The sequence below is a fragment of the Solea solea genome, chromosome 18, assembly GCF_958295425.1.
Source record: "Solea solea chromosome 18, fSolSol10.1, whole genome shotgun sequence".
Taxonomy (NCBI): domain Eukaryota; kingdom Metazoa; phylum Chordata; class Actinopteri; order Pleuronectiformes; family Soleidae; genus Solea; species Solea solea.
Window position 1 is genome coordinate 10135017 of NC_081151.1, and position 26294 is coordinate 10161310.

General features: G+C 41.6%; 2 protein-coding genes across 4 annotated transcripts in view; one reads left to right on the forward strand and one right to left on the reverse strand.

Annotated features, from left to right (window-relative positions):
* Window positions 1–59: 59 nt before the first annotated feature.
* wdr25 (WD repeat domain 25) lies at window positions 60–24826 on the forward strand. Of its 3 annotated transcripts, none has more exons than XM_058614874.1 (7): window positions 60–174; window positions 957–1715; window positions 5488–5635; window positions 11917–12047; window positions 13082–13252; window positions 14750–14890; window positions 24701–24826. In XM_058614874.1, exons 2-7 carry the CDS (start codon window positions 975–977, stop codon window positions 24773–24775), a joined length of 1407 nt encoding a protein of 468 aa, XP_058470857.1. In that variant the 5' UTR covers window positions 60–174; window positions 957–974; the 3' UTR covers window positions 24776–24826. The 3 variants fall into 3 exon arrangements, with proteins under 3 accessions (XP_058470857.1, XP_058470855.1, XP_058470856.1); XM_058614872.1 differs by lacking the exon at window positions 24701–24826 and adding an exon at window positions 17490–18178; XM_058614873.1 differs by lacking the exon at window positions 24701–24826 and adding an exon at window positions 17490–18178 and having other exon boundaries at window positions 13082–13231.
* Window positions 21447–26294, reverse strand: part of LOC131444507 (uncharacterized) — a 39350-nt gene continuing 34502 nt past the window's right edge. Inside the window, exon 7 of the mRNA XM_058614871.1 lies at window positions 21447–22976. Coding sequence (XP_058470854.1) covers window positions 21447–22976 — 1530 coding nt within the window. The remainder of the gene's footprint in view (window positions 22977–26294) is intronic.

The window sequence follows — 26294 nt, forward strand, 5'->3', positions numbered from 1 at the left end:
TTTACTAAATATTCACAATATCGGAAGTCGGAACAGCCAGTGTGTCCTTCCGACTGTTTTCAAGATAAAAGTTTTTCCACGACAGATGAGTCTGACCTGAATGGAAGAGTCGAAATATGACTTTTATTTTGAAAGCAGACGTTAACGCATGGTTTTGCGGGATGTTGATACCAGGTGAGTGTTTGTTGTGCTCACAAGTCGGATAAATCGATGTTTTTTTAGCCCGGGCTGATGGTACAATAATGGCAGATTCACTAAAACGCTTTTGTGTTTGCAGGATTAACTGTGATTCAAGTCAGAAATGCTTGTGACCGACGTTAGCTCACTTTGCTATACTGGTAGCACTTACATACATACAAAACCTGGACACGTTGTTAGCCATAAAGATACCGTTTGTTTTGATAACGCTCTGTTTAAATCTGGTATAAACTCGCTGGCTAGTTTACCCTGTTGTTAATGTTGTTATGTGTGTTACGACTGAGTAAAATAGCGTTTAATGCGCAACACGAAATTACAGACTCACGAAAGTTACCATACTCTTCATCTCCACATAAGCCCACAGTTGATTTTTCCCTTTACATTTCTTTTACATGCTGCCTTGAGCAATAGCAGTTAAATTGCCAAGAAACAGTTTATATTATTTTAATGTTTACAAATCTTTACGTGGGTGTGCTACATTTAGGTGCATACATACACACAACCACTAGATGTCACCTTTGGGTGCCTAGTAGAACTACAAGTGCATTTTGTACAGTTATACAGAATATACAGTTGTCTATATCTTTACATGTAGCTTTTGACCTCTCTGCTTGATCTACTTGACCTGCTTTTTATCTGCCCTCTCAATTAATTTCCTATTGGTGGAAAAAAAAGTTTCAAAAAGTTTAAAAGAACAGCTGTGCTGTTTTGCTGTATGCATTGTTGAAATCAGCAATTGTCCCTTTATGTTTAACCAGAGAGAGTGTCATGGAAAGATGTCTTCATTGGTGGCCTATGAGGATTCAGAGTCAGAGGATGAACCTTTGGATCAAACAGAGGACGGAGCATCAACTTCTGTCCAAACTGGATCCTTTAAACAAAATCAAGAAATCAAATTACCTTTAAACTCGCAGGTCACACAGAGAGCTCAACTTTTTACCCCAGACTATGACTGGACGCTGCTGGGAAATCAGGGAGGTATTCCAGAAAAAATCCCTTCCCCAGTGCACGTCCAGTCACAGCCACAGAGCTGTTTTGATCAGGAGATAAACTACTGCGGTAGCAGGGGAGCAAAACATAAGCCATTTGAAGACACTGCAGGTCGTCAGAGTTTACCTGCAACTCAGGGGAATAGCTACCCTCTGCAAACTTTTTTTCACATGCCACAGAGATTTGGTGATGAGATGAACCCAGCAAAGAGACAGGACAATGTCCCATCTGGTGTCAGACCATATATCCCTAAGAGACAGAGACTTTCCACTACAGTAGAGACTGTGGACCCAAAGTATCCAGCAGAGCAAGTCCCAGGCAGTCAGACCAAGGAAAGCCAACTTCTCTTAGATGTGTCGGAGAGAGTTAAGCCATACCTTGCTCACAAGCCTGACACAGCGGGGATACCAAGGAGGCTTCTGATGCGTCTGGAGGGCCACCAAGGCCCAGTCAACACTGTGCAGTGGTGTCCCATGCCTCATCTCAGTCACCTGCTGCTGTCTGCATCCATGGACAAGACTTTCAAGGTAATGGCAGCTGCATTCACAGATGGTATATATTGACCAGGAGTTTAAGAGTTGTGCATTGGTTTCTATTAGGTTCACCAAACGAGACTGATTTTAAATAATTTATAGAGTTTTGTACAGTAACTCCATATTTTCATATCGTACATATTGGTCACCCTTCCTCATGCTACTACATAATATGCACACGGTGGTCTGGAACACACAAATATATCTCTCAGTTTAGTCTCTCAGGCAGGTGCCAAGTGCATCAGGGATGTCTGAGTGATCATCACTTTACCTGATATTTAGTGTAATTGGCAGGGAGATAATATCTACCGTGTTGTCTCAATTTATAAGCGCACCATGCACCACTTTTAGAATATTATATCTGTCATTGTCAGTTGAATATGTGTCAAGAGCCATGGGACTACCTATTTCCCCTTCTCTGTCTTTCTGTCTCTCTTTTTTTTATACTGGTGTCACCCCGTGGCTAACTATTTATTTCCTAGTATATTCCAATCACCCACCCCACCAAAATGTGTAGAGGACTGTGAATATTTAATAATTTAAATATGCATTAGAGGTTTTGCATAATCATACAAGTGCAGCAGCATGGCAGACACATCTTCTGGCACCTGTTTGCAGCAGATGGTGGAGAGAAGGAAAGAAGGCGGGAAGGAAAGACTTGGTTGTTTGTATGCAAGGATTTCTTTGTCTCTGTTTTAGGCTGCTGGACTCATGCTTGTGTGAACCGAACTAGTTGACGGAGGGGCTTGTGAAATGCTCTTACTTCTCGGGGCACATGTCTTGTGATTTGCCATTTGATCATTTTGAATTATAGGGTTTTCAGCTGATTTTTTTTTTTTTTCCTCTTGAAAGTTCATCCTGTGCTCAGAAGTTTCACTAAAGTTTGCACATGCTGCACTTCAATGTAATCCTGATAATTATTCAGCCCTGAAATGTTTTTAAAACACACACATGAGTGCAAAAGATACAGCACAATGAAATACTGGTAACCATAGCAACACTATTTTAGCTTTCACTGTGTCTGTCAACCACTTTACTCTTACTAATAAGTCCATACAATGGGATATAGCAAATGTAAACATAGAAAATGTAGCGCTGCAAATAAGATTATCATTCTCATTGATTATTGTAAGATGAATAATTGCTTGGTTTATTAAGTTACAGAGACTCAAGAATACTCAATGAAGACTAAAGTGTCTGAGAGCACCATTAATATATTATTCCAATAAATCAACAGGTTATATTTTTAGTCTAGTATTGAAATGAACTTGTCACATTTCTGTCCCCTGTTGTCCACAGCACAAAAAGATGTAGAGTACAAATTCTCAACAAAGTACTGAGCCCCTGAAGTGCCAGAAAGTGTTATTTTTTTATTATCTAGTGTGCACAAGATAAAAATAAATCACTATTGTGGGACTGCTTTGAAGCTTGAAATATGGGAACTGTCTTGTTTTTTTTTTTTGAACACATTAAATAACTTATTGTTTCAGCTGGTAAATAAATTAAAGATGATTTGAACATAGTCATTTAGAAAGAGTCTTATAATTTCAGCAGCTTCGGTATAAGGGCAGTAATGCACTCCAGAGTGCACTGGTTAAGTTGTGAACGTGTCATTGTTTTCTTGTATTATGACAGCTTGTCATACCGTATTGCTTCTTTATTGACACGTGATGTCCATAGCACTTTGGCTACAGATCGTCTGTTGTGGCTGGAGACGAGGGGGGGGGGGGAGGCATACTCTATGAATGACTCCTTTGTAATTGCATTTCTTCACCGACATCCTTCAGGCTTTCACGTCCTCCCTCTCTCTCCATCCTGTCTGTCAGCTCCTCAGAGACGGAGTCAGACCATTATTATTCCAGCCTGTTTGCTGCTGTTGTCGCCATGGCTACGGCAGGTGTAAGGCAGCACTTTTAAGTGGATAACACGAATACCAATTTAGTTTTAATTACTGGGAGTCATTAAGGAAGCAGATTGCCCCAATGAGTCATCTGTGAGGATCCGCTCTGCATGTCTGTTAAGTGGTCGGTGAAATTAAGGGGAATGCAAATAAACAAGCATTCATTGTCACCCGTGCACAGGTCTCGCATTGTACACACTTATAACAATGCTGTGTACATTGAGTGGTGCACACCAGTAATGTTGTAAACGAAGCTGCCTGCAGACATCTTTAGCAACGTGGTGTGTAAGGGTTTTACAGATTCCATTATTAGCTGCTGTGTAACAGATTTTTATGTTACCTTGAGATGGCAGTGTTTCCCTAAGTCTAACATCCAATGAAGTGATTTTGTTCCACAGCTTAAATAGGATGCATTTCTCTTAATATTCAGCACTTTTTCAATCACACGTGTGAATTGCTCTCTGTTTTTGCGCCGGTGTTTCTGTTTTTATTTTTCATCCTGAAGTCATCTCTGGCATTCTGTTTGTTAAACTACTGCTGAATTGATATTCCACTGTCCCCCGTCTACCTCACCGTCTCCTGTCTCTCCTGTGGGAGCTGTGGCACAGTGTGTCTCAGTGTGTTTCATATGCTGCATGGAGGAGTCATCTTTAATAATGAAACAGAGAAAGAGGCAGAGATGGAGATCTTCAAAGTTTCTTTGTGCTACTGGCAAAAAAAAAAAAACCTTCATCATTACTGTATACTGGATCTCTCCTCTGTGGGCTTCAGATCAGACCACCTGCTGGATTTCAGCCTGGGCTTCATGGAGAATATTTTGTCTTTTGACATGTCTGACAGAAAGTAATTTATCTATAACGGCATGCCATCTAACGAAAACATGTTGCAATGTTGACCAGCCTGTTGAGTTCAAATCAGATTGTATTTGTATAGCACTAAATCACAACCTACATTATCTCTTATAGAGAGAGAATGTGCAGCATCTGCCTCGCCTGGTTGGTATGTAAGGAAAAATAGGGGGCAGAGGAGAGGTGGGAGACAGAAATGAGGGGGAGAGAGACCAGGAGTAGTTATATATCATATTATATCACTGTGCAGAAATGCCACACCTTTGATTAAAGAGTAGAACAATCTGGCAAAAACCTCATCAGTAAATCATTTTGCACTTCATTCACGCCATGTTAATGGTGGGGTCATGGGGGTCACAACAGCAAAGGGCAGGTGGCTGCACTTCTCTGCTCTGTGTCTAACACCCCACAGGGATGGATTTAAGGTTCAATCAAATTAATTACAAACGTTGGTTTTGCATGTAAATCATTTAAATAATCCTGATTTGTTTCTATGTCGATGTATTAGTGCTTAGGTGAGGAAGTTTTAAGATTGGAACTGCAGCTTTAAAGCGTAACTAAACCCCCTCCTCTGCAGTGAGCTCTGCCCAATGCCTGATTTTTGCCAAGAAGTGGGCTGAGAGCTGAGTGAGGAAAGGGAGGGGGAACAGTGAGGTGTCGTGTTCTTGTAGTCTGTCACCAAGTTGCACCTGAGCAACAGTGGGAGGAGTCTGGGACAACGAGACCCGTGCTGATAAGACAAGAGGGCGATGAAAGACTTCATTAGTGCATGCAAGCATGGCCTAAAATAGTGGACGGCCTTATCCAAATGATGCCAGTCCTCTTGTCAATGAGAAGGAAACTAGTTAATGTCTGTCTCCTCTTTACTACCTCTTTCCCCCTGTCGTACAACATGCTCTTAAATTATACTTGTGTTTGTTTACTGTTATTGATGCAACACCTTTTGTGTCACCTTTTAGTCAAGTTGAAGCACATGGTTGGAATTGTTCCGGGATCAAACCCTGCATATTTCACACAGGTGTGGGACGGAGCAGAGAGTGGGCGGTGTCTCCGGGATTATACCTGTCATTCGGGAGCGGTGCGGGATGCCTGTTGGACCCCCTGCGGACGACACCTTCTCACCGGGTCATTTGACAACACGACTGCGATCACAGATGTGGAGACAGGTGAGCAGCAACACTTTCTGCACAACGTGATGTCACGGCGCAAAGTATCAGACTTTTAAAGGTATGCCTCTGTGGTTAGGTACACTAAATCACAACACCTGCCGTGTGCCTTTATGTTCTCCTCAAATATTGCATGCCTTACTTTTACGGAGCTTAAACCTACTGTAGCTCGAGCAAATATTTCTCCAAACAATGTATTATGGAAAAGCTCCACTTCTTGGCAACCTCACTTCCAGCAAATGTAATATTTTGCCAGTAATTTATGTGTGGGGTGTTTTTTTAAATTGCCTCTGGCCACAAAACCTGGTAGAGATCTGTTGTAAAGTTGCAAAGTGCCCTCTCGCTCTGTCGTCATGACCCTTTTCAGCACCAGAACCTTTTGCAATTTACATTTCTTAAGTAAATACATGAACTGTTCCATTCCAAACCACATCCTTCAAATGCAGCCAAGAAATAATTGCTGCTTTTCTCCCAACTTATTTGAAACATTTGTTTTTCTCATAAGTTTGCTCTGGTTCCCAATTTATGAATAAAATCGACCATTTCAGATTTGAAGTAATGCTTTCATTCAATGACGTATGTGAAGGTTTGTGTTAATTACCTATGCTATTATGAAATACTTCAATTTGAAATCAGGAATTTTATTTTGCCGTTTGTTTCTGTAAAAAGCTGGAAAAACACCCGGTCACACGGTGAATTATGTGTGTACAGTCTCATTTAGGGAGCAGCCCATAATGAGGGTTTTATGAAAGCTATAAAAGATGTGGCACACATCTCATTTGCTTTCTCTGTCTCCCAGTGCACCGACAAAACGGGCATTCTTACTTTCTGAAGTATTTTGTAGACATTTTTATCTGAAAAAAAAAAGTTGATTCAACTTTGGAAATGCAAAGCATGTAAAGGACGAGAACATAGACTGTATGTAAGTAAGTGGACGTATGGTTTGCCTCTGAATCTTATCAGGAAGTACGGATATACTGACTAGCCACCAGGGGGCCACTCTCTTGGTTGTGTTTGAGTAGAAGTGGGAAAATTAGCCTCTTTCTCTTAAAGTTAACGGTGGACACCAGTGTGAGGGACAGCATGTATTGTCCAGTAGAAGCCTAGCTGCAGGTGACCTGAGAATAAAATCTCAAATCGTCAAATCGGGAGTTCAGATACTTATGGGTGCCATCGTGAGGGGTTGCCACATGAATGACAACAGCTGGTATAAACAGTCAACCACAGATATTCGTTATTGTTCAACAATAAAGAGAAATATTGATGAATTTCTTAATGGCTGATATTAAAAATGTTATTAAGAGATAAAACAGTCTCTGATAATAATCTCATCTCTCTCTGATTCTGACACACACACACACACAGACTCAACAGGCTGAGACAACATACAGTTACAATAGACATTGTTCTGAAGCACTGTGGCATCTACAGCGCTCGGGTCAACACAATGCTGTGATGACTTGCTGCCGTTAGCACTTCCCCTCTCAGCATGCCTGTCAATATGCCAATAAAGCCTACGGATAATAGCTTGGCCAGCCCATTATACACACAGGCAGCTCCAGGAAGGAGATCAATAATGGATACATCACCACAGGAGCAGCTACCATGACCTTATACGGGAACGTCATCTACCACAACCATAAACAAACGAATGTTTATTTCAGTCTTACACTTTGTTCAGCTCGGTATGATGTCCTTATAGGTTCAGCTTTGAAGTCCCGCCAGATGTTTAGCAAGCCCTCACTCATCAATCCTCGAACACCCTGTCTTTTTTTTAATGATGCATAACTTCTCTCCATCCATCCACTTCCACTTTATCCTCCACATGAGGGTGGCGAAGGCACTGGTGCCAGTCCCAGTAGTCGGAGTGTGAAAGGTGGGGCCCTTTGCCAGTCCATCACAGGGCCACATACAGTTGTGTGCCCCCCTTCCTGATTTCTTATGAACACTGACCTTAACTGAGGCAAGTGAGGCCTGCAGTTCTTTAGATGTTGTTCTGGGTTCTTTTGTGACCTCTTAGATGAGTCGTCGCTGCGCTATTGGGGTAATTCATGTTTTCTCCATTTGTGAATAATGGCCCTCACCGTGGTTCTCTGGAGTCCCAAAGCTTTAGAAAGGTCTCTGTAACCTTTTCCAGACCGACAGATGTCAATTACTTTGTTTCTCATTTGTTCCTGAATTGCTTTAGATTGCGGCATGAAGTCTTACTTTTTTGGGATCTTTTGGCCGACTTCACTTTCTTCTATTTAAGTCGTCTCTTGATTCAATAGGTCGGGCAGTAATCAGGCCTGGGTGTGGCAAGTAAAGTTTTCCAAAAAATGTGACTAACCACAGTGACCTGATGATTTTACAAGGGGGGCAATTACTTTTTCACATGGGGCCATGTAGGTTTGGATATTTTTTTCCCCATAATAAATAAAATCATCACTTAAAAACTTTCATTTTGTGTTAACTTGGGTTGTCTTTGTCTAATATTTAAATTTGTTTGATAATCTGAAACATTTAAGTGTGACAAACAAAAAAAATAAGACTGTATGGCGTGTTTCCACCAGCTCTACTCGTTGCGTTTCCAGTACATGCAAACTCCAAGCAGTAAAGCCCTTGTGCTGACCCGGTCGTGAACCCCGGGTCTTCTTGCTCCTTGCCCTTAACTTTTCTCATTTATATCATATTGTTATATTTATAAGAAGCAACCAATTGTGACGTTACCTGCAATAATCTGAACTGCCATTCTGAAGCCTCCAGATTCATAATTTTCGCCAGCGTTACGTTGACGTTTTGGAACCGGACGTTCAGAGGTGTCATCTGCAACCTCGTTTCAGCTGTCAATCACACTGGTGACATCATGGGCTATCAAAGAAGATCTAGTAATTAAGAAAATTTGCTCCTAAGGAAAAGGGTTTTTACTGACCTTATAAATCAATCATCCATCCATCCTCCATTCAAACTGTTGTTTTTGCAATCAGGAGAGTCTCCCCCTAGTGGCTACTCAACATATTCTCAATACATTTTAGGTAAACTTCATGTTTCATTGGGTGGGGATATGAAGACGTGTGTTGCACACAACCGAGCAATAAGTATGCACTGGTAATTTAGCTTTAGTTGCATTTTATGTGCCAGCCCGGGTTTCTGCTCAGCTTTAGTGCAAATGAAAGTGGTTAAGCTTCGACCGAGACGCTGACCCTTTAAAACCAATCACACAGGCTGCATGCATATGATTAGACTCGTTACACTGACTGACGCAACCGTTGGTGTAATTATGAAAGGGAAATATTTGCAAATGTAATGTAACTGCAGGTCTTTGTGTTAACACTCAGTGTTATTGAGGGAGTCGAGTGTTTGTCGTGTCAGAGTGTATGTAACGAGGATTAATTTGGTCTTTATACTCTTCACTGTAATGTGTTGTCTATTAAATTTAATAAGGAAGGGAGCTGGGCCTATTCTGTTTGATTGAGCTCTGATTGGAGAGGTGTTTAATGGTCAGCAAGGGTCTTATTTCGCCACAGTATACCATGCCAAATACTGCCTTAGTCAGTGTGTTCACACGGAGATTGATTTACAGGGGAGCCTAGCGCATGTGGTTGCATTTTCCCTGGCCATCTTTACGGTTGTTTCTGTGTGTCCACTTTAGTTGGTAGATCCACTCCCACTGGACCACAGGAAGGCCGTCACAGCTGAATAGCAATTGTAGAGGGGGAGGAATGCAGGAGAGCAAGAATACTGGAGGAAGAAATCAAAAGAGGGAGAATAAATTCAAAAGAATGAGAGACGGGCAGAGTTGGTGTTGGGGAGTGGAATAAATGAATTTCATGTGGAGGGCATTAGTGTGAAGTGGCAGCTGTTGTCCAACCCTTTCATGGCTGTCCTTGGAAAAGCTGTTTCGTGGAGGTTGGCATACAAAAAAAACATATTCCCATACCTGCAGGCTGCCATACGTTTGTGTGTCAAATCATGCATGTGTATGCAGCACTCGTGTCATCTGCCCAGATCCCTCTAGAAGACTGTCATTGTTTTTTTTTTAAATCCCCATAAAAAGTGGGCTTGTGCATTATCCTGCCACCTCAGTTTGATTTTCATAGCACAGGAATGCAGCTAAAGAGTGTTCTTATTTACAGTGCAATTCATGAAAGAGGTTCAAAAGAAGTCACATTCAATTATTATTGTCACTTGGTTTCTTTTTACACCGTATAAAGTCTTCTAGCTCAATATTGTGAACTGGTTGCAGGCTGCAGCTGCACCACGTGCAACACTGTTGAGAAGTCATAGTAACTGCACGCTATAACGTCATTTAGCTTGTACAAACAACATGTTGTTTTTTGTACCAAGCCATTTCATTTGTAACAATCGATACAGTTACCAAGAGACGATGCATGCAGCAGCATTTACTCCAAATGCCACTGGAAAACACATCTGCATTTGACCTATACTTTTTAAAGTATATTAGTTTTTGCTTCATAGATGCAGGTATTAAACTGTTTGTGACAGGAAAAAAAAAATCAATTGTTTAAAATGTTTAAAATCCCATGTTTTCATGGGTAATTTATACATGGAATAACTCACTGAGCTAGAGTCAGCCATTCGTTTAAAGCAGCTCACATGACAAAGGAAGGGTTCCTTTGTCATGTGAATATCTACACAGTTTACAGAGCACTTCTGTCACACACTAAAATCTTGGTGGGGAGAAAAAGTGAGGGATTCTGTTGCTGTTTACAAATGCAAACCACATTTAAAGGACCATTATATTGTACTTTTAAGCTTTCAAGCACATTTTTAGCTCAAAATACAGCACATGGATGTGTTCTCTTCTGCCTTCCTATGTTTTTTGCCTGTGCTTTCTTTATTAACTTTTGGTGTTTTCTATATTTTGAAATATGCAAACATTCAATTTATTTAAAAAAAACAAACATCTAAGATATGTGTTCCTAACCTTTCTATATGTGCAGTGACTACACTCTGCCTCGACAGATGTGGTAATGAGACAGTATATCCATTTCATCCCTGCTCCCCTCTGCTCTAAGACACTTGTCCCTGATGTCCCCATCACCCCAATATCCTCTTCTCTGTAGTCCTCCACTGTGTGTTGGCTCTACAGCACGATCGCAGCTCTTTCAAGTCTACAAAGCAAATTACAGCAAGGGAGGGACATGTCACAGCGGTCCGCTCTTATCTCCCCCTCTCAAGCAAACTAATTAATCTTACTTAATGAATACACGACAAGGCCCAATTTATTATGAGTAGAATGTTGATTTCTCATGTTGCATGTTGATGGATCTGCTCCACCATCGCTATGGATGAGCCAGTTAAGCAGTGTGTAAAACTCACAATCAGTGCAGTTGGATGTGGGAGCGAGCTAGTCCATCATTTAGTGAAAGAAGTCTAACTTTTGCTATGATTTATGCAATGTGACTCATTCTGTGTTTCTGAAATGGCTTGGTAAAAAAAATCCCGAGCAGTTTCGTCGTGGCCTGAGACTGTTTTCGGATACGGTCTTTGTTTGTTGAATTAATGCGATGCTGTTGAACCCTGCGAGGTTCTGTGCTGCACACAGCTTCCACACGGCTGCTGGCTCATAGTCTGGCTCTGGTCTCTCATGTAGTCATCTTTGTGGTTTCCCAGGGGAACTGATTTTTGGTCGCACCCTGTCAGGCTTAATTATGGTTAATCTCCTCATGCATTCGTTTTTGTTTTGTTTATAAGTGCAGCATTTTTTTTCAATTGATTTAGACGACGACGCCTCTGGCCAAAACAGTGGTTTCTCTTTCCTATTTCACTGTGTCACTTTAGATTAAGCTTTTGTGTGAGTGAGTGAATGAGTGAGTGGTCTTTGAATCAAGTTGCTATTGTAGAAACTGTGCTGCTGTCTGGAAATGACAAATTCACTACAAATAAGCAAGGCCGTGCAGTTCTTTTGGTCAGTCATATTATCTATGTTGTTTTAGACGTACAGTTGTTGTGGTTCTAGACTTCTTCTGTTTCTCCAGTTAGGTGATGCTGGGACCAATCAAAGCACTGAGTGTTTTTATATTCTTCTTCTACAGAGAGCTCTCTGTGGACGTCACGGTTTGGTATTTACTGACCTGTAGTGTGACTTGTTGGACCTTGTATAGTGTGTGTGAGCCTTTCAAAACTATGTCCATTTAATTCCCTTTCTCAAATCATGAATGCAATCGTAACACAATGCACAACAAGGAAGTGTTCACAACTGGTAAAGAATGCAATTTATCATTTTAAAATCGCATCGCTCTTGTTTGCCTCTCTCCCATTTTTCCTCATGTGTGTAGGGCAGCGGATAGCAAAATTGGACAACCAGTTCAAGGTGATGTGCGTGGCCCTGCATCCCAGCAATCCAGATGTATTCCTGTGCGGAGGTCACAGTTCAGTGGTCAAAGCCTGGGACTCACGCAGCTGCAAGGTCAGGCTTATTAACCTCCCCTCAGTTTGCCATTTTTATTGACTTTAGTTCACTGTTGTTTGACCTTTTTTTAAATCCACATCTCCGCGCTCACAGCTCCCTCCTACTCACTCCGAGTTACGCTCCAGTACAAACGAGGTAGACCACATTTGGCCCCGTGCAATGACCTGCGCTGTATTGCACTAAATGGATCGCACGTAGGAGTGGCGCTGCAGGTTATCTCGCTAATTATTCAAAGTTAATTTTTGGATTGGATTCCGGACTCCGAAATTGTTCACATGAGGCCGCAACCTAATATCGCTATTACGGGCTAATGGACTGTTTTATATGATAATCCCATTCACATCCTCAGAATCTGGATGCTTGCATGTAATTCTTACCGGCAAACTGAATTATTGCCCAGCAGGGTTTTAGGTTTAACACACAGCAGGGATTACCTTGGCCATTTGATGCTGATGTGAAGTACAGACCAGTGCTCAGCAAATGGGTTGTTAATTCTGTTGCATCCTGGCTGCCTGTCAGTCTTAGCCCTGGGCTCTCTGTGTGTGTGTGTGTGTGTGTGTGGGGAGTAAAACAGTCTTAGTCTTACAAAAAGACGAGTAGATTAGACTAGTAGAGTTGGATGTTTGAGATTGGTCAAACATGTTATCTACGCTTTGTACGGAGTAAGACCAAAGTATTTGTTGACTACGCAGTTAAGGGTCAAAAGTTAAATTGCCTCGTGTGGCTGTTTGTGGCTTGCTCAGCAGCTCTGAAATGAAGTCTAATCTGATCAAACACCCCGGCAATCGGATTTGATTAGATTAGACTGTTGAGGACAGGTGGCTCTCAGAAATGTGTTCGTTCATCACGACTGACTGAAATTGTTGTAGTTTGTTGCTGCAGTTTTACATGCTGTGTTTTCCTGCTTCATTAAGCCATTCGTTGCTCAGTTTTTGTTACAAGATCCTCATGACGACACGCTTTTCATAAATGAATCAAAACTGAACAGCCTTCAACATTATTCATTTCTGTTTATGCGTGTGTGTATCCAGATGGTGAAAACGTACAAAGCAGGGATCCAGCAGACCTTGGACATCCTCTTTCTGAGAGGCGGTATTGACTTCATAACAAGCTCCGACTGCGTGAGCAGAGATTCTGCAGACCGCACTCTCATCGCCTGGGACTTCCAGACTACAGCCAAGGTCTCCAACCAGATATATCATGTAAGCAGATCTGTGTGTCAATGTGAACGCGACTGGTACTGCACACTGTGTGGAAATCATCCAAATAAAAGCAGCTTGAATTCCCGCTTCAATGGGAAATCACACGTCCCATCTAAGGGTGTGAATCTTTTTGAAGCATGGAGAACTGGCATATTGTGACAGTTTCAACAGTGCTGGAGGCAGCTTGTACTCGTATTTAAAACAATATTTTTTAATAACCTTTGTGTTTTTGGCATCGGTTTTTTCCTGCAGAGGAGTTGAGAATTGATTGTGCACTACAGTGAGTCTCAGGAGTCCTTCAAATTCTCAAAGATTGACCAAATAACAGGGAATTCGCACCATGCGATAGATAACAAACCACTACAACAATTAAATGTTGTAACACTCAATGTTATTAGTTGAAAGAGTTGTTTACCAGTTATTTGGCTCCACCAGCACAAATTGTTCTGCGTCTGGGTTGCCTTGACTGTTGCATAGCAACACAAACAATGAGCATATACCTGCTAAACTCTAGTTTAATTAATACTTTTACAGCAGGTCATGGCCCACTACCTTCGTTTATGTACATTTATTTGTGTTTCCTTTTTATTGTGCAACCAGAGAAAGAAGTGACTGTTCTGTGATCTCGCTTCACCTCATGTCCTGCATCAGACACTTTCTGAATGGCTGCAGCTTTTAGGCTGCGGTTGGTCTAACATATGTAGCCGTGTCCGTGCCTCTGTGCACACGCTGGCTAACATCAGGAAGAGAGCGCCGAGGTTTACCAGAAGCTGTCAGTCACGACTGTTACCCTAGCTTTTGCATGCGGGTGGTAAAATATTTCGCAGGTAGTTTTCAAAAGATTCTACTGAAGAGATTTCATCACTCTTCAAAGAACCTGCTCGCTTCTGATGAGCATTCGTTATTAAACTCATATTATCTGTTATCTATCCGAGTGTGAGGGTAGCGACTGACAGTGACCTGTGAGGCAGAGAAATAGTGTAGTTTGATAGTGTGTAAATAGTGTACTCGGGGAATGCCTCTTGTCCAATCAAATGACTATTTCATAACCAAGTGGCAACTGGTGATATCACCCATGAGAATCTGAATTCCTTTTGTGAAGCCTCATGATTCATGAGCGTTAAGGTTTGGCAAATGGAATAATAATTGTCTAATAATTAATGAATAATTGTAAGTAATTGTCAGTTTTCCTCTAAATGGGAATATACTTATTATACTTACGTATATACACAATTGATATCCTGTCCTACTGGAGGAGACCTGATACTAGTGAGATTACAAATCAATTGAGAAGTGAGCTAATTTTTCCAAAGACTGTCATTCAAATGGACAGTTGCCCCCTCGTGGTTATTTAATATATCCTTCGTCAGTGTTACATTAAGTGTTTTTCAACTTTATCCACCCACTCCACCTAATCAATGGTTTGATACAGCAATGTCAAGTAATGATTTCATTTACACTTATGGGGTTTTTCCCCTCCTCTCCTTTGGTTTCCAGGAGCGATACACATGCCCCAGCCTGGCTCTCCATCCGCTGGAGGAGTCCTTCGTCACTCAGACCAATGGGAACTACATGGCGGCGTTTTCATCACAGCGCCCCTATAGAATGAACAAGAGGCGGCGGTACGAAGGACATAAGGTCAGTAATGACTGTTGCCTCTGGGGTGGGAATTTAAGTGGGCCTGGTCGATAGAGAAAGTAACGCAATCGGATGTTCACACTCGCACACACACATACAAAAACGTGAATGCATAGATGAAGCCCTCATTTTTAATCTGCATACCATGTGAAGACTTGTATCCCACGGTCTTTTCTCTTCCCCCTAAAGAAATGCACAGTAGAGCGCAAAATATCGACCGTAGAAGGCAAACGGAACATAATTATAAACATGCCGAGCTGCTACTGTGGTGTCTGGGTTGTTGATTCAGGAAAACACATTCATATCTCATTCTCTGTCTGTCTTGCCCAGCGGATGTGACCCTGAGGTAGAAAACACAACAAACCGAGGAAAACATTTCACTTTTTCTTTTTTCTTTTAAACACTATTATTTTCCATTATATGTTACATGGAAGCAAACAGGTCTTACAATAAACAGGTGTGTATTTGTAGCCGGGCAGTGTAGCACACAACCTTTACAATGATTACCAAAACTTTATTGCTGCTTGAACGCAGCAGTCAGTCAAGTTGATGGTGACACATATTACAAAGGATATGTTGAGTGTTATTTTCCAGTCTGTCTCACATGGTCATTGGTACATGAAAAGTTACTGATCCCTGTAATTGTCTCTCCTCCTTTAACCAGCCCTACAGATATTCTTTTACTTCTGTGAGTTCAATAGCTAACATCTTCAAAAATGCATCGAAAAGTTTGGCCAAAGACGGAATGAGGCTTCAGCTGTCGGATTTAGACAAATCAAGTGGCTAGTTCCAGAAATGAAGCCTGGTTTATAATCTGGCACTAGGGAGCATCAGTAAAGACGCTGCATGTGAGCTGTATCAAGCACAGAGTGTTTGAAAATATATTATCTATTTACTAATGTAACCACTATATGCACCAGCAGACATATTGTGGAATTCCTACCTTGTGTTTCGGAGCATATTGATGACCATAATGCGTCTGTGGCTGCTTCTAGGTCACACGCGCCCAACAGTGCCTCTTACGAGTAGAAACGAGATTTAAATCTTCGCATCGGCACATTTCAATTTCCTCTTTGATATGTAGTAGGCGCAGTAAGGTGACAGCAGTAACATCCGGCAGCTCGACGCCGTGTTGTGTTGTGGATTTGGTCACTTGGCACCGCTGCTCTTTTCCAGGAACGCACTGTTCCAAACTCGTGTGAACAGCACAGTCGCAGCGCTCTGAAGGCGTTGAAGGTTAAGGTCACTGCAGAGGTGATAGTTGAGGATAGAGTTGTGTCTTTTGTGTGTTTTGCTTCAACCGTTTTTCCTGAACTGCACATTTTCCTTCAACCATAGTTTTACTGGATCAAGATACATTTAATGTATGTGTGATATTTTTAAGCTGCTAATGTTTGAAGACCTGAAGCAAGTCTTAAAACCTGATAACTTTAGTTTGAATTAACTTAATTAGTTTTGGGTGTTACAGATTTAAGTCATCTTGTCAACCATTTTCTTTATTCCCAGTGTGAAACTGGCTCTTTGTAAATGTCTTATGCAACTAATATTGTATGTTTTATTTATATTTTTGTCAAGTATTTACATATAATGTAGGAAATTCTGTATAAAAAAAATCAAATTCATTATCATTCAAATTCAAGTACACATAAAACATTATCCTGCAAAATTACCTTAATATACCTTTGTATCTTGGCGGTGCGCAACCTTCAAAAGGACGCGCTGGTGAATTTGACATCTTTCAAAGAACGGTGCGTCCAATTGTCCAATAAACTCTTATGTTCATTTACCTTGATAAAAATAATGCAATTTAGTGGGGTGTGACCTGTTGAGTTGAGCGAGTAAATGGAAAGTGTCTTGTCTAAGGACCCGAGACTAGCGAAGCTGGGAATTGAACCCACCACCTTCAAGTTGAAAGATGACTCGCTCTACCACTGAGCTACCATCGCACTCACAAGTGTGTACGAGTGACACATTTAAGTTGAGCATGCTTCCAAAGTTGTTTACACCGGTGAAATTTATACACGGCCATCGTTAACGTATGCTAACGGCCATGGTTAACGTATGCTAACGGCCATGGTTAATCTATGCTAACGGCTATGGTTAATCTATGCTAACGGCCTGATTAGTTCTTGGAATCTAATGGAAAATGCGACACTGCTGGGGATAGTTTCCATGGGCTTGAAATTGGCGCGCCTTTGTTTTGCTAACTCGCGAGAAACCTGGGGCGGAAGATGTTACGTGCTGCTAATGTTGTTAGCAGTAACACTAATTTTCAGTCAGCGTAACGTCGGCCACACACCATAGCATAGCGGGCCGATGCGCTACCGTGCGCTAGCAAGAACCCTGATAAGGTTTAACATATCTATTTCACATTAATGCAAAGCACTGTGGTTTTAACAAATAATCCATATGTTCCTGGGAAAAGTCAGCCTTTCTTCCATTAACAGGGCTTTGGAGAGTGAACCATGAACTGATAATAATAATAGTTTTCTTGGCCTCAGTGAATCTAACCTTCCTGCTGTTGTTTTAAAGAGCGAACCCATCATTCAGGAAAGAGAAGGACGGTTGTTTAGAATTTTGTATATGTTTGACCTACTAGGTGGAGGGGTATGCGGTTCAGTGTGAGTTTTCTCAGGATGGAACCATACTGGCCTCGGGCAGCGCCACCGGCTCTGGTCACTTCTATGACTACCACAACGCTCGGATGCTGCACACTCTCCGTGCCCACAGCCAGCCATGTCTGTGTGTGTCCCAGCATCCTGTCCTACCTGCAACTGCCGCCACGTGTGACTGGGCTGGTGAGATCAAGATCTGGCATTGACCACTGTGGGAATATGAAGGGAAATAAGTTCTGAGATGGAGCAAGTTTGCAAATATAAAGACTATATTAAACTACAAACTTGTGCACTGCACATGCATCTTCAAGGCTGTTATCTCTGAGCATAAAATGAGACATAAGAACCCTTATCTAATGCTTTTGGAAAGAAAAACACAGTTTTTACACTGCACTGTATGATGTGATATCTCCTATAATTTCCAAAACCACCCACATTTTCATTCCATTTGATAAAAACTCATGTTGGCAGAAGAAAGGTCACAATCCTATAAACATAATATTCATATTTTGCTCATCTTGCAAATCAGGGAAAGTCATAAGATGAAAGGAAGTGTGAACAGCGAACGATTGTCATGGATTTTATCTTAAGTGGTGGTAAAGCAGTGTAGCTGCGCACACACACACTCACTCACACACTCCTCATTTTTTTTCAAAATAAAAATTAAATCATGTCTTGGCATTTCTAGTGTTTTTCAATGAATGTTTTGTATTAACATCACCTTTGTTCTCCCTGGCTATGGTATGATTGTTTTTGAGAGCATCATGGAGACAACCACATATTTTAACACTTACAAAAGTAGGATGATATCTGTCAAAGTTCTGTCTGGCTCTTCCACCTACTCTGCTAGTCAACAACAAAACAGTGTAGTACAGAGTAAGGCTTGTGATCGTCTTTCAATTTTTAGTAAAATGTCTAATTCTTTAATACATGTTTAGCATTTCCCAGTCCCTGTGAAGTTAGTAAAAGTTTATTACCATTTTAAAAGACCCCTAACTGTCTCACACAGCAGAAATCTGCCCTTGTTAGTAATATTCCTAATGTTTTGATGTTTTAGCGAGTTCACATCCTTTAATCATCAGACATGTTAGGGAAGAATGAAACAAAGACGAGGGTGAACTTCAGTGTGTCTTCTCAGGAAAGAAGAGCAAGATGGACTTCAGTCAGTGGGTAGTAGAATTTTTCACTTTTCAAAAAATTGTGTGTTTGATGTTTTTGGGAAATCTAATGGGCAACAGTTGTACTTTAAATCCACAGAAATCCATGTCTCTTTTCAAGGTAATGGACTATTTTGGTTCTTTTTAATGACGTCATCTGCTTTACCTGTCTGATATAGCTTCTTATACGAGGACGGAAATATTTGCTAGTTAGCCAGTGATTTAACATTTGTTTTTGTTTTTTTCCTTTTTATTGTGTGCATTTTATAACTAGCCGTTGTGTTTATAGTGACCAAAAATACCCATCATCCTGCACTGCTCCCTAATGTCATCAAACTAGGTGATTTGTTATTTTTTGATTGAGTGAGCCATAGCAGCAGAAATTACAAAATTAAATGTGAGGTAGAATCTTGTGCAAAAATGACTTCTGAATTATGATATAATATATAATATAATATTCCTGCCAACAGCAAAATCTGAAAAAAAAAAAAAATAATAATAATAAAAAAAGTGTAATTGACATATAGGCTGTGGCTTAACTGATGTTATTTCTACTCCACCTATCACCCATTTACATTATCTTTAATGTATATATACATAAAAAAAGATACCCGGAAAGCAGTGATGTATTTCCCGACACCCATCTTTATTAAGTAAATAAACATACAGCAAAAATATATAACCATGCATCAGACAGACACATATGTTAACATTTAGACAGCTGACCTGTTGTTCATGGAACAGAGCTGGAGGTAGGACAGAAACACTTCAGCCTCTTCATTCAGGGTCAAAACATTCATTAAATATAACACCAACCGAAAACTGGATTAAAAAATAGTGTAAGAACAACCGTGGATGCAGCTTCTACATTTCTTTTTAACACATCCAGCAAAAACAAAAAGAGCCATTATATCCTCCCCCCTTGTTCTCTGTACAGTGTTTAACTCCGGACCTTTTCAAACTGTTCGTTACTTTACAAGGACCATGATTGGAGATTTGTGTGGCCTGTTGGCAAAAGCAAGAAATGCAACGTTGAAATCGTTTATAATAAAACAGCCTTAAGTCAGTTCCCAGATCTGTAGGAATGGGAGAGGTAGAAGCATGGCATAAATAAACAAACAAATAAATAAATCAAATCGAAAAATCTTGGCATGTCATCGTATCCCTGTCGCTGTTGCTATTCCTCACCGATCTATAGAGCGACACAGGCAAGAAGAGATTGTCCCCCGGTCTAACGCAGCACAAACGTTGTGGGGTAACGGGGCAAACTCTGCAACTCTTAATACATTAATCTTGCCACTTCCTATGTATGCACTGTATATAAATATACTGTATATATACACACACGCACTCACTGTCTGTTTTCACAGTGTTTTCTCTAAAATAGCCTAACCGAGCATGCTGTTTTAAAAACACTGACTGTACAACTTTTGTTTTCCTACCGGTTCACTCTCCCCCTCTCCTTGTTGTGCATACATTGCAGATCTGCTAACTTTGCCTAGAAACACCCCCCCCCATTAAACCCTGCTGAAAACTAGAACAACCAGCCCTTTTCTTTTGGTGTGTGTAACTGGTGCCAACTGCGGTGTTTGTTTGTTGGAAATTCTGCGGCGCGTGCCAGATTTGTAGGCGAGGAAATGAAAATTGTTGTAATTGTAGAAAATGATCCTCAGACTAAGAACAGACTTCTTCCTCTTCCCGAACTGTCTTGTGTGTGTTTGTGTGTGTGTGTGTGTTATCTGATTGGAAGAACTTGCACTGCATGTAGTAACCGTAACGACAGTATCAATGGTGCGGGTTCACAAACAATACAGCAGATATCGACTATGTGCACAGTTGTTGGATGCTGTAAAGGAGACTGTCGTTCAGTCCACAGAACAGGATTAAGGCAGTTTCACAAGTGTCCTCGTGTAACATAGCTACTGTGCAATTCAGTCTGATTTAATTTCTTGCTCTCGTATAAAAAAATAGGAAAAACAATATTAAAAATCTTGGCAGCTCATATCTGGATTCTCATTGAATTACTCTTTAATCATGTCTTATATGTCCTGCGCATTTTATGTGTACTCCTATTTTTATATGATCCTACGTGTATGTTTTATTTAACACAATCAGAGGTGTTTCTTGTTTTTTTTTTCCCACCGTTTTTGATTGTGTTTAAATCCAGCATTAGGAAGAAACTCAATAAGTTGTGTCTTTTTCTAAACGTTATATTCAGTGCATCCAATTTCCCCTCTGTGGTGCTTACAGATCATTTCTCTCAGCATTTGACTTATAAATGGGTTTTTCCTTGTGCATTATACTGCATGTATTTACTTTGAGAGAAATTGGAGAGTGGATAAATGTGTTTGGCAGCTTACAGTCAACAGGGGCGTCTCCGCTTAAATTCTCCCAAAGATGAGTTCTTTAATGTCTATTACACGCACCTTAAGTCCATTGTCTGTGCTGTGTACGTCACCCAAAAAGGAGCAAATGCTGTAGCTCAGTATGTTCATGGGTATGTGTTGAATGTCTCGGGGAGCTTGGAGTTCTCCCAGAGGCTCTAATCATCACCATCGCCTCCAAACATACTGAAAAGCTGGTCTCCTGGTCTCAGTTCGCTACACTCTGTGACTCACAATAAAAAATAGTTGCAGGCTGCATGAAACGTGCCTTGGCTAAGAGATAGAACAGCAACATCTTAATACCTCATCGCAGAGTATGTGTGCTGCAAGGAGACGTACAGTACAGTAAGTAAAGAATTATCATCATCATGCATAAAATGAAAAAGCTCCCGTCCTCTGTTCAGTTCAGTAGTGTACCGTAAAGCTGTGCCTTGGTCAAACTGTCTTTCCTCGTCAGTCCCGTGCTGCCAAATTTTTGGTATCTTGGAGAAGTTTTCTTTGGGAGTGCGGGGCCAATACTGAGAGCGGAGCTGGAGCTGGGACGAGGCCGGACGCTTGGCCGAGGACTGGGGTAGTGTTGAAGACTTGAGGCCTCCAGTGAGCTTTGATGTAAAGACTCGGCCGAGCTGTCTGCGCTCAGGTTTACGTAGTCCTTCTTGGCGCTGCTGGACCCTGTCGCTCCCACACTGCTCTCCTTGTCTTTCGAGCTCCCTGAGAGGAACAGACTGCACTCTGAGTCCTGACTGTCGTCCTTGGCTCTGTACAGTACAGAGGTTTTCTCCTGCTTGTGATGCTCTGTTGGTTTGGGAGTACGGCTAGGCGAAGGGGCACCGATAGCAAAACACTGGTCGAGCATGCGGCTATGGAAGACTTCATCTCCATCTTGGAAGCTGCTGTAGAGAGATCCTTTGACCTTACTGGAGGGGCCCATGGCAAAGTGTTGCTCAGAGAAACTGTACGGAGAGACCCGACCAGGAATGTTACCATAGGAGGAGGAGAATGTGTTGATGTCTTCCACGCTGAGCTGTCTCCAGCGGGTGCTGAGGTCATCCTCGGGGACCTGGATGTCCAGAGCTCTGTCACGGGCTTGGCCCAGTCCAGTTGTGGAACCCATACTGTGAGAAGAGGCCAAGCGAGGGGAGCTGGGGTGGTACGGTTCACTGAAGCATGAAGCTGTCCTTGTGTACGCTGGTGAGTTGCCCTTTTGTGGACTCCTGGGAGCTGCCATGTGCTGGATGCTGTGAGACTTAGGGAAACTTGGACTCTCTTTTTCATACGAGGGCATGCCTTTATGCTCATAGTCACCACTGCCACCGTCTCGCCATTCCATATAGAGCCCCTGATGGGAAGAGGACAAGGTGCTACTAGCAGTGCGCCCACACCCGCCAATCACTCCGCCCTTATCATCTGAAGCGAGGCTGAAGCTGGAGTAGGAACTGGAAGCCGGGAGGCTGCCAGTTCCAAAGTCATCATGGTGATGGAAGGAGGATGGAGGCTCATGGTGAGAGAAACTTCCAGAGTGGTAGGCCTCTTCTTCCAGGTTGCTATCGGTGGAGTTCTGGGCGTGGAGTTGAAGCAGCGCGGTGCCATGTAAGTCCACACTTTGCCTCCGCTCCGTTTCTTGCCATCGCTCAGGGCAGTAGAGGGCAGTGTCGCTGCAGTACAGATCGGAGCTTTTGTAAGCAATGCGGCGGTTCAGGTGGTCAGTACTTCCTGTTCCTGTAAGAAACTCTCCATCTTGCCGTTGCGGGCTCGGTGAGCGCGTTACTGGGCAACTGCTTCCTGGTTCAGGCTTCTCCAGGACCTTGGCGATGAGTGATGTGGGCACAGTGTCGGTGTAATTGGAGTGGCACATTGCAATGGTGGCTCCGCTGCCCCGAGTATGTTTCTCCATATGGGAGCTGATGCGTTCCTGGAAATCCAGAGGCAGCTGAAAGACAGATAAGCAAAGAGACAAAAGAAGTGTGATGAAGATGGGAAATTAAAGTAATCGACAATAATGCTTTCGTTAGATTCTGAATGAACCTTTCAATGTATTCTTGCAAAGCCCGCACAGTCCAGTTCATGTATGTATGGCTCAGCCCCTGTAAATGCTGTCATGTTTTTTCTTTTTTCTGTGCATTGTTCATTTTATTTCAGATTTCTCATTTTGTCAATTGCAAAATGGAGATGTCTGAGTTATATCTTTTGAAATCTTTTCAGCCCTCTCTTGATCTCCTTATCTCTGCTCTCGCTGGCTTATTGTCCCACAGACGGACACATAATCTGGTTTGATTGGCTCATGTTTGAATAAAAAGTCTTCCCGTCAATTACAAACTGCTTCTTTGTGCCCGTTAAAGCGTGTGAGGGTCAGTAGGAGCTTTCCTCTTTTCTCTCTCCACCCTTTCTCTATATCTTTCATCTTTCTCCTCTTGCTGTCTCAACCAAAGGCCCCTCGTTTCCGCTCCCTTTTTGTCTTTCTGTAAGTGTTTCTACCATCAAACACATCGGGTCCACAGGGAATGGCACCGGTTCAAATTAAACCAGTGCTCTGGTTAAAAAAAAAAAAAAACTGACTTGGCTTTGCAAAGAAATAGAAGCTCACTTCATCATAAAATAACCTATATCTTTGATGTCGGTGCTATTTTTAGCAGCTCTTGCCTCCAGAGGGACAATATGGAAAGTAGGAGGGGCTGTGAGGGGGAGGGTATGGGAGTGAGAGTGGGTTTTAATTCACATTGCTGTGAATCATTAGCTGCTATATAACACAAATGTTATTTAATTGTCACACAGTTTGGCAGCGTTAATCCACGTGGCAGTGCATATTCTTATAGAATTGAGTGGTTTAGCCATGTAATCTGTAATGTTCATGTAGATAATCAAACTTGGCGATTAAGTGTTTAAAAGGCTTTCCATAGGTGCAATAATTCACGAGGGAACGTTTGGCTCCGGTTAGTCTTTGAGCCACATTTTTCGACGTGCCTAAAAAAATTCCAAACAGAACAGTGAAGAGAAACTGTTTTCAGTCTTTACTCCTCATTTCTCAGCCAATATTTTACATGTTCATATGATGTGTGAATGGGAGAATATTGATTGAACTGATGTTGCTGTAAAAGAGTGGTCAGCAACTGGTGGCCCATCAGCATCAGTATCAGTATGTGGGCCTGGCAGATGATTTAACAAATATGATCTTTGTATAAATTATATAAAAGTGAACATTTTATATCGAGGTCAGAGCTTTTATCCGGAAAAAATTTAAACTTATTCAAATAGATTCTGTTGCTAGAATTGACAAAATAAAAAACCACTGCTGTTGTCATGGAGACAGCCAGGTTTGGGAGTAAATGTCTGTAAAAAAAAAGTGTCTCAAAGAAGAAGCAGTAATTCTTAAAATTTAAATGATTTACAGTAAATATTAACAGTACGAGGACAGTACAAGTTTGAGGGTTTTTGTTTCTGACTGAAGACGTTTGAAGGCTCTTTTTTTCCTGTTTTGGTCCAACTTTCAGTTGCTTACAAAAGAATTGGCCCTCAGCCTCATTTACTTGCTGATCCTTGCTGTAAACAGTACTCCAGTCCTTTATCAGCCGTGCTTTATCATGACGCTTTTATTCATTTGTGCTTCAGGTGTCATCTCAGGCCAGCTCTCATTCATTGGTTCACTCATTTATGCAGGGCCCAAACGCAGACAGATGGGACTTCAGACAGGTGACCTTCATCAGTCTGGCTGAAGAGGCACAACCACTGTGAGTCTTTTCAGAGAAAAACACTCAGCACGGCTTTTAATGGTGCACTGACACACAGCTCTCCATTACAGGAACAATTCACAGCGAAGGCTTGTTACATGCAGCACAGGTTTGGTGATAACCTTTAATGGATAAAGCTGTTCTAATGATTAAGTTCTGAACTACAGCTGTAGAATTTAAGTTATGTAAAAAAAAAAACTGTATTGTATGAAGACATAAAATGACCATGATATGTCATCAGAGTTGAAGTTAAATGTCAAGTTTTATGTCGTGGGAAAAGTGTGGAAGCGTGGTGAGGAGGGGGAGGGGAGGGGGTGGCGGCAATGCTCAGTGTTTTTAACTTGGTTTGCAGTACCTATTTTAAACCGTAGCTGCATATTATACATATAGGCCTCTTAAGTTTAAATTTTTTATTTATATCCCCCTTTTTTCATGTTTCCTAAAAAATGCTCTTTAAAAACCTTTTCCAAATGACCAGTCATGAAATTCTGTAAATGTTGATCCTTTGAGGAGTTGGATACAGAATTTTAACACGTTTTGAGCGTCGACAAAAAAGCTTTTGGTTTTGATTGACCATCAATTTTTATTTATTTATTTATTCATTTTTACACTACATGGTCCCGTCACGCCTCGACACGGCACAGCTCAACTCTATTGCGGTTTGGTTGTGTTTCCATTACAATATAGCTCCTCCTCAACGTGGGCGGAGTCATCAGAGTGCGATAACGTGAAACTGATCGTTTTACACACGACACAAACACGCAAACTAGTGACTTGTAAAGCAGTTGTTTTGGGTGTAACTGAATCATTGGAATCAGTTGATTAAAAAGATTTGTCCACAGAATCGTTCAGTACTTCCTGCATGACCGGAGCACAGTCACTGAACGGGTCGTGATTGGAGCTCACGATCACTGGCTTTCAGCAGTGCTGGTCAGCTGTGCACTAAGTACACCAGACTGTCGAATTTTTTATTTTTATGTTGTTTTAATTGAGCTACAGTTTTGATTCTTGTGTCGGACGGTGCGCTCTTGACTCCTCCAGTGACGACACTCTCTGACCAATCAGTGGCCGGCAGTCTGGCGACGTCACGTGTAGTATCAGCTCAGCTCACTTGGAACCTCACCAGAGCAGGTACTAAAAGAAGTACCAGGTACTGTTGCTAATGGAAAAAAAAAACTTCCGTGCCGAGGCGAGTAGTGCCGGGACCATGTAGTGGAAAAGCGGCATAATGGAACCAGGAGGAGTTTCATTAATTTTCTTAAGTTATTTTCCTCCGTTTTCATAACTGCCTTATCTAATGTACCTGTGTCTGCAGTAAGTGCCGTAGAAAGAAAAACTTGAGATTCCTCCATTCCTGTCTCTCCGCAGCACTGTGATAGTTAATCAGATTTCCACAAGGGGCGATAGACGTTCCGCGCTGGAACTTTAATTTATTTTTATTAGGCCTGAAGATAGTAAAAATTCAAGCAGATGTTGTCAGAAGACATTGGAATCAGTCTTTATGAGGTTTTACATTACGGAAA